The sequence below is a fragment of the Orycteropus afer genome, unplaced genomic scaffold (genome assembly GCF_000298275.1).
Source record: "Orycteropus afer afer isolate SDZICR_OR568_19922 unplaced genomic scaffold, OryAfe1.0 scaffold00005, whole genome shotgun sequence".
Classification (NCBI taxonomy): Eukaryota; Metazoa; Chordata; class Mammalia; order Tubulidentata; family Orycteropodidae; genus Orycteropus; species Orycteropus afer.
This window is the reverse complement of record NW_006921592.1, coordinates 9222994-9231912: the sequence shown is the minus strand read 5'-3', so window position 1 is coordinate 9231912 and position 8919 is coordinate 9222994. Positions and strand designations below refer to the sequence as shown.

Here is an 8919-nt window from a genome sequence, read left to right as displayed (position 1 = left end):
AAAAAAAAAAAAAAAAATCCATTGAGGCTCTACCAGGAGGCAACCAGAAGGCAACATGAGAAGGTGTTTTTCTGAAAGCAGCCTTCTCCACTTAGACCCACACTATGATTTGTCCTGCTGTCTTCTCCCTGCATTTACAAAACCTTTTTGTTAATGCTTTATTTCACTGTTATTTTTATTTACGAAGACAAATATAATTTCTTTTGAGAAGAAATGGCCACATGTATTGGCTTGTTAAATTCAAAGTACTTTACATTGAAGTCTTATGCTCATATAAATACGTGCAATGCAGACGCAGAAGGTTCTGGAACGTCTTCTATATTTCTTCTAAGATAGTGACAGCAAGAGCTTAAAGGAAGACTGATTTTCTCACACCAAAGCCTAAAATATGTTCATATTTCGTGAATTTGAGAACATCTTAAATAATTTGTTGCCTTTTAAACAATCACTATAATGATAAATGTTACTATGCAGTTCTTTCTTCTTTCACAAATGTATGCCATATACCATAGCTGAAAAAGCAGTGGCCACTATTGCTGACTTATAAATAATTCTGAATACTTTGATGCCATGTCATTGCAGGTTCTGTTCTGTTATAAATCTTATTGCTACTCTAGGATGGATCATACCCAAAAGGGTGATTTTTCAGAAACATCAACAATGCCTCTCAAGGCAAGCTGGTTAGTATATGTTTGTCAGATCTGTCTCCCTTGCTTTTTTTGTAAACACAGAGACGAGGGACCCTGAAGTAATGAGATCACTCATCAAGTCACATACTTCTATTTTCATAGCCTTCAGGATTTTCAGGTCATGCTAGGAGCTTCTCTAAAAACTAGCTGTCGAGTTGACTCTGACATATGGTGACCCCATGTGTGTCACGGTAGAACTGTGCTCAGTGTTGACCATGCTCAAACTAGGGTTCCCAATGACTGAAACTTTAGAAGTAGATTCCCAGGCCTTTCTTTCAAATCACCTCTGAATGGACTCGAACCTCTAATCTTTTGATTAGCAGCAGGGTACATTAATCATTTTCACCAGGCTGGGACTACAGGAGCTTCCCTACTGCTCAAAACTACAAACTATCTTGGCTGCTGTGTATCTGCCTAGTGCTCCACTGTGGTTTAACTCTAGTCTTGGAGGAAAGAAGTATTGAACGGTCAGCTAATTCTCACCTACTGCCATTGAGTTGTTTCTGATTCATAGAGTCACTTTAGGACAGAGTAGAACTGCCCCATGGTTTCCAAGGCTGTAAATCTTTACAGAAGTAGACTGCCTTATCTTTCTTCCATGGAGCAACTGATGCATTTGAACCACCAACTTTATGGTTAGCAGGCAAAAGCTTTAACCACTAAGCCACTGGAGCTCCAGGTAAACTAATTAGTGTGGGCAAAATGCATCTCTTTCTTCCTTGTTTTAATGCATTGTCCATCAAGTCCAAGAGGAAATTGGGAAAAGATGGTAACGATCAAATAAGTAAGGCAACTAGTTAATAATGGCAACTGGTTCAACCTACCATGGGAAAGGTTAACGAGGCAGCAATGATTGACTATGGTAAGTAGATTTCTGGCCTTCACCTTTGTTTTACTATAAGAACTTGGCTGACTGCTGACTCTGTGTCTCTCCTGATACTACTTTTTCCCATTGTGATCTCTTACTCTGACCTTTACTTCCCCTTCATCTAATCTTTGTTTGACAAAATACTTGAAGAGCTTTTCTTTATTAATCTCTTCTCAAATACTGAGCTTAGGATGAACCTTGAAAACATTTTGCTAAGTGAAAGAGCTACTCTCAAAAGACCACATGTTGTATGATTCCATTTATATGAAGTGTCCTGTAGAAGCAAATCCTCAGAGAGAGAAGTAGATTAGTGGTTGCTTAGAGATGAAGAAAGGGAGATGAGGGAAATTAGGGGTAACTCTGCTAAAAGGGTATGGCCAATAAGATGAGTAGAGAAATCTTAGAAATTTTTCTTTTCTTTTAAAAAGATGTAAACAAGGAGAGCCTTTTTGTGGCTGCATGTTTAGAGCTTGAACAGAGAGCTTGGTATCAGGAGAGGAGCTGGCTGGAGAGGACAAGCTAAGGATGGTTCAGTCATAAAATGGACAGACTGTGGGGTTTTGATGACATTATGGCCACTGAAGTAGCCAATACTGGATTTCCAAACTTCAGATTAAGTGAGATAAGAAATCCCATATGTCTCAGTCATTTTACTTGGTATTTCGATTGTTTGGGAGTTCTGGTAGGGTAGTGCCTAAGGCATCTGACTGCTAAACAGAAGGCTGGCAGTTCAAACCCACCAGCCACTCCTCAGAAGGAAGATTGGGTGATGTACTTCTACAGAGATACCGCCTTGGAAACCCAAGGAGGGGTCACTATGAGTCAAATTCGACTCGACAGCAGTGAGTTTGTTTTTGTTTTTTTGTTTGTTGCTAAATTCTTATTTATTTATTTTTCAATTTTATTTTGTTACTATTTTTAAGAATATATACAGCAAAACAAATACCAAATCAAGTTTCATTTTTTTCTTTTTTTGGTCAATTTTATTAATCTTTTCAAAAAACCAACTTCTAGTCTTGTTGATTTTTTTCTGTAGTCTTTCTATTTTCTGTTTCATTTATTTCTGCTGGAATCTTTATTATTTTTTTTCTTCTGGTGACTGAAGGCTTTTTTTCTTTTGCTGCTCTTTTTCTAATTGTTGAGATGTTGGGTTATGGTGTTTATTTCGGCTCTTCTTTTTTGATGTGTACATTTATTGCTATAAATTGGCCTCTGATCACTGCTTTTGCTGTGTCCCAAACATTTTGGTATGTTGTGTTTACATTATCATTTGATTCAAGGAATTTTTTTATTTAATTTTTTATTTCTTCTATTACCTAGTTGTTTTCAAGGAAGATGATATTCAGTTTCCATGTGTTTTCTCTTTTTCCATTGATCTTCCTATTGTTGATTTCTAATTTGATAGCACTGTGATTTGAGAAGATGCTTTGCAGTATTTCAATGTTTTTAAATTTATTAAGGCTTGCTTTTGTGACCTAACATGGTCTATCCTGGAGAATGTTCTATGTGCATTGGAAAACAATGTATATTGTGCTGTTGTTGGGTGAAGTGCTCTGTAGATGTCTATAGGTCAAGTTGGTAGAGTATTGTTTAGTTCTTCTGTATCTTTGTTGAGTTTCTTTCCAGTTCTATCTTTAGCTGAAAGCAGTATGTTAAAGTCTCCTATTATGACTGTGGAGTCATCTATTTGTCTTTTCAATTTTGTTAAAGTCTGATTTATGTATTTTGGTGCTCTTTCATTGGATGCATAGATATTTATTATGGTTATGTCCAAGTCAACAGTTTCTACATATACATGTAGTGACATTGATTACATTATTTGAGTTGTGCAACCATTCTCACCCTCCTTTCCTGAGTTGTTCTTTCTTCATTAACATAAACTCACTACCCACTAAGGATCTTATCTAATCTTTCATGTTGTTGTCAATTTGATCTCCTATAGATAGTTCCTAAAAGAGTACAATGTTCAGGTAGAACTTTTTTACTAGTTAAGCTAAATTATTGTTTGATATTAAGAAGAGTTCACAGGATATTTTTTCATTTAAAGTTTAAAGATTATCTCAGGGCAATAGTTTTAAAGGTTCATCCACAATCCATGGCTCCTGAAAGTCTATAATCCATAAGAATTTGGAATTCTATTTTGCATTTTCCCCTGTTTGATCAGGATCCTTCTATGGAATCTTAGATCAAAATGTTCGGTAATGGTAGCTGGGCACCATCCAGTTATTCTGGCCTTATGGCAGAGGAAGCAGTTGTTTATGGAGGCAATTAGCTACACGTTCCACATCCTCCTCTTATTTCTGATTCTCCTTTGTCCCCTGTTGCTCTAGATAAGTAGGGACTAATTACATTGCTTTGGAAGGCAGCTTGCAAACTTTTAAGACCCACCTACTTATTTTCAGGTAAATCCTGGAGGTCACACTATTGATAGGAAGAGCAAAGCCCACTACGATTTAGTTGCTTCTGACTCATGGCTAACCCCATGGGATTTCCAAGGCTGTAAATCTTTGCAGAAGCAGACTGCCTCATCTTTGTCTCACAGAATGGCTGGTGGATTCAAACTGCTAACTTTTTGGTGAGCACAGCAATGCCTTAACCACAGTACCACCAGAGCTCCTTAGGAAAAGCATAGGAATTACAAACATGGGATTGAGGAAAACATCCAGCATTGATAAATAACTAACCAGGTATTATTATTTATTTAAGTTGTAGCACAAATAGTTTCTGTGTGACTCCTAAACAAAAGAAAGGTTGGCAGTTTGAACTCATCCAGTGGACTCATGGAAGAAAGGCTTAGCCATTGGCTTCTGGAAAGATCACATCCAAGAAAACCCTCTGGAACAGTTCTACTCTCTAATACATAGGGTCACCATGAATCAAAATTGACTCCACAGTAATGACTGTGTTTTTTCTTGGTATTATTTACTTATTATCTATAATGAATACCTCACTGATTTTGAACATTTGGACAAGAACCATGCATTCTGCAGTCTATCACAGCCTTAGTTTTTTTGAGGAGGGGAAAAAAAAAAAAAAGCTGATAACACTTTGTTAGTAGTACAAGATGGAAAAAGAATATATTTTCATAAGCAAAAGTCTATACGTATAGTAATCTCAAGGCAGAGGTCTACATCTTACATTATGCAAGTTTTGGCTGCTGTGGTCAACAGTGTGGTCAAGTGGTCCAGAAAGGGCATTATGTGAACCCAGGGAGGAGAACAGTTCTTTGATGAATAGGAAGGAATTGCCCGCAAAGTAGAATGAACATTAATAGGAAATAAAAATGAGAGGGAAACTTACTCAGGGCACTTGGAATAGCATCTGCCATCATGGAGGAAGAGAGGGTGGTCAGGCCGAGTGCGACACTTTTTGCAAAGATTGGCTCCCGAGCAAGAGGCACAGTCCTCTGTACAGTTCTCACAGCTGCCACTCCTCACTGAGGGCCATGTGCCTTGGGGGCAGGAGGAGACACAGGCCTGAGCCAACAGGTACGTACCTGGAAACACAGGGAACAGGACAGATAACGACTATCACGTGTCTGTCCTGATGGGCACACATTCACGCAGAGAACTGATACTCACCAGGGTGATTTTAACTTTTCAGAGACCCTGAGTATCTAGCGTAGTTGTTTCAGGCTTACCAAAGTATTTACTAGTGATGCTGAGTCATCCAGGATGAGTTAAGTTTCCAGAAAGGGAGCTGACAACAGGACACTTTCATCCTTTTCCTTTGCTACTAATGCTAAGCATGGGTTACTATAGGGCTTGGCTTTGCTGAGTTAATTGCTTTTACTGGAACAGCCTATGCCTGTGCTTTTCCAACACCTATCTTATTTGGACACCAGTGTATTGTAATTGTTCCACTCAGCTCCTCCTTAACAGACTGTCCATCGACAGGCATACCTCAGAGACACTGTGGGTTTGGTTACAGATAATAAAGCAAATATTGTAATAAAGCAAGCCAACAATTTTTTTTTTTCTTTTTTGGTTTTCCGGTGCATATGAAAGCTATGTTTACACTATATCGTAGTCTATTAAGTGTGCATCAGCATTGTGAAAAGCTTGAAATATTGTGAAAATTACCAAAATGTGACACAGAAACATGAAGTGAGTACATGCTGGAAAAACGGTACTGATAGATCTACTTGACAAAGTGTTGCCACAACCCTCTAATTTGTGAAAAAGTCAGTATCTGCAAAGTACAATAAAGTGAAGTGCAATCAAATGAGGTATGCCTGTAGTTATTTTTAACTGAAACATCAGTAACAACAGATAACACCATTATGAAAGAAGACAAAATAAAAATCATTCCATCCCTCAAAGTCTAAGACAGTTCCTTCAGTTTTTGAGCGTAACCTTTGATACTTTATATGCTTATGATCATGGCACACCTATGAAGATCTCTGGGTGGTGCAAATGGTTTGCTCTCTGACAAGTTGGCGATTCAAATCTGTTCAGTGGTGCCATGGAAGAAAGGCCTGGCAATCTCCTTTCCTGAGATTATAGCTATTGAAAACCTGATGGAGCACAGTTCTACTCTGAAACCTGTGGGGCCACCATGAGTTGGCATCAAGGTGTTTTGTTCTTGTTTTTGCATCACATTTTACTGTTAACACTGCACATTCCAACATGGGCTTCATAATGATCATTTTAATGGGATCATAACATTCCTTATGTTAATGCATCATGTTAACAAAATATTCCCCTAATTCTGGGAAGTTATTTTATTTCTAGTGTTCTGTTGTTACAAATGATGAAGGATTTAATAATTAGTTGAGTTGTTACATTGCTGCCCTTGCTGTTTTTTTTCTCCCTAAATTCAGTATCAGTGATGAAGAAAGAAATAACATGCAGGCTATTTACATTTTCCACCTGTTTTCTATCTTGTTTTGGTTAATGTAAAGGAACTCTAAAAATATCAGGCACCCATAAACCAAACCCAAACCCACTGCCATGGAGTTGATTCTGACTCATAGCAGCCTTAGTGGGCAGAGCAGAACTGCCCTGCAGGGTTTAACCAAACCAAACTCACTGTCAACGAGTCGATTCCGACTCATAGCAACCCCCGTTGGGTTTCCAAGGGTGTAAATCTTTACAGAAGCAGACTATCTCATCTTTCTTCCTTAGAGCGGCTGGTGAGTTTGACCCATCAACCTTTTGGTTAACAGCCCAATGCCTTAACCGTTGTGCTATCAGAGTGACTGTAGACACCCATAGAGCCCAGCAAATTCTGTGGCCAAGTCACCTGATAGCTTCATTATGCCTTTTAGTAAACATTTTCCCCCTTGTTTTTTATCCTTTGAAAATCAGTTTTCATTTATAGTCAATGTTTGACTTCCTGTATTTCTCTAGGGTAGCCATTATGATAGGAACATGTGATGAGACTTGATCAAGGTCCTACAAACCTCCTTACATAAAGAAGCCAATATGTCAAGGACATGGGGAAATGTGGACCTTCCCCCACTGTTAGTGGGACTGTAATATGATGCAATGGCTGGGGGAAAGTAGTATGGCACCATGGAGTCAATGCTGATTCACAGTGACCTCACATGTGTCAAGAGTAGAGCTACGTCCCATAGGCTTTCCTGGCTCTGAGTTTTTGGAGGTAGGTGACCAGGTCTTTCTTCTGAGTCACTTCTAGGTGAGTTTGAACTGCCAACCTTTAGTGGCCAAGCACTGCAGCATCCATGCTGCCCAGGACACAACCACCAGTTTGGAGGTTAGAGTTCAGGGGAAACACCTGGTGGTCTCCTGAAAAACCTGCCATTGAGAACCCTGTGGAGCACAGTTCTATGACACGTGGGGTCACCATGAGGCAGAGTTGGCCACCAGGCCACTGGTTTTCATGATTGTAAGGAGGGGAAAGAGGGAAGGGGGCACACGATAAGGGAAAGGCATCAGAGACAAGGAAAGGTTAAGAAGATCAATTGATTGTTGGTGCTGGTGACTCTGAAAGTGTTTTTTTTTTTTTTTAATTTTTATCATGATATGGGTGAAAGTTTACAGAGCAAATTCATTTTCCATACAGCAGTTCATAGAAAAGAAGAAGCCAGTATACCTATGTTCCAGTTAATTGAGTTGACCACTACCTTCCCATCATGTTACACACTAACCTTTTGGACATGAAGTACACAGAGTGGCAGACCCATTACACGTTTCACAAGAAGAATGACAAAGCTGGTATTTTCTCAAGATGTCTGTGTAAGGAAAGAAAAAACAAGTCAATCTTCCTCTTTGAATAGGCTCCCCATATTGCAGTGCTCACGAAAGAATTCATGGGTAAGATTGTCTCCTCTCCTGCCCAAAGCAGAATCTCAATTTTATATTTGCTAACTGCCTACTGCCTACTGTGTGGACTTCATTCACTTTTTCTTTTACTCTTACTTATCAACAATTGGCCCTCTCACTATCGAGACTTTCTTGCAAACATCCAGTGACAGAGAATGTGTTATCTTACCAGGCTGTCTTGAATTCTCTGTGGGCAATATTTGGACTAAAAAATGCTACATCGTTCATATATTAAAAATATGTGAAAGTATGTGTACACATATGTGAATGAGTTTGTAAGTGAAAGATAATCAGTCCTTCCCCCCAGATTCTTATGTGACCCCTTCTCTTTGCTCCAAAGTGATAACTGAGTATTTGTGGATCTCTTGTGGAGTGACAGTTTTCTTTCTTTTTCATTTTTTGAAAACTGTATTTCATTATCAGTCAATGTTTGGGTCTCTTGTGTTTCATCAGAGTAGCCACTGTGGAATGCAACCTAAATTACCTCATGTTAAATTTATCCCAAATCAGTGTTAACCGTTACAATAGTGGATCCATCCTTGAGCTTTCTGGTTATTTAGGTTTGAAGTGGGTTGTCTCAGATTAACATACCATTGATTCGAGGGGTTTCCTCCCTCTTTAATCCTCCAAAAGCATTCAGTGGGTAAGCTTTTCTGGTGGTCACTTTAGCAACTATATGGGACAGTTTCAAAGACTACACAACAGCCCCAATGACATCACTCAACCAATACATGTTGAGATCACTACTAAAGCTCTACTGACAAGGGGCAAGGTTGTGGTCACTGCTTGGTCACAGCCAGCTACCCAGAGCGACTGAGTAGTTGATCCTGTGGGCTTGGGATCACAGTCACAGGGGACATCAAGCTCAATTGGCATAACATAATATACAAAACATTGTTCCACCTCCCTCTTTGGCGAGTAGCGACTGGGATCTTAAAAGCTAGCAAGCTGCCATCTAGATGCAAGGATGGGTCTCTCCTCGTCAAGAGCAAAGAAGAAAGAAGAAAACCAAAATTAATGGAAACAATCAGTCCTCGCAACTGGTATACCATCCGATCTGCAACCTATACAACTA

General features: G+C 39.1%; 1 protein-coding gene across 1 annotated transcript in view; it reads right to left on the bottom strand.

Moving 5' to 3' along the window:
• Nucleotides 1–8919, bottom strand: part of PCSK5 (proprotein convertase subtilisin/kexin type 5) — a 600269-nt gene that overhangs the window by 48362 nt on the left and 542988 nt on the right. Inside the window, exons 29-30 of the mRNA XM_042780610.1 lie at nt 7670–7753; nt 4858–5053 (exon numbers count right to left, since the gene is read on the bottom strand). Of these exons, the coding sequence (XP_042636544.1) occupies nt 4858–5053; nt 7670–7753 (280 nt within the window). The remainder of the gene's footprint in view (nt 1–4857; nt 5054–7669; nt 7754–8919) is intronic.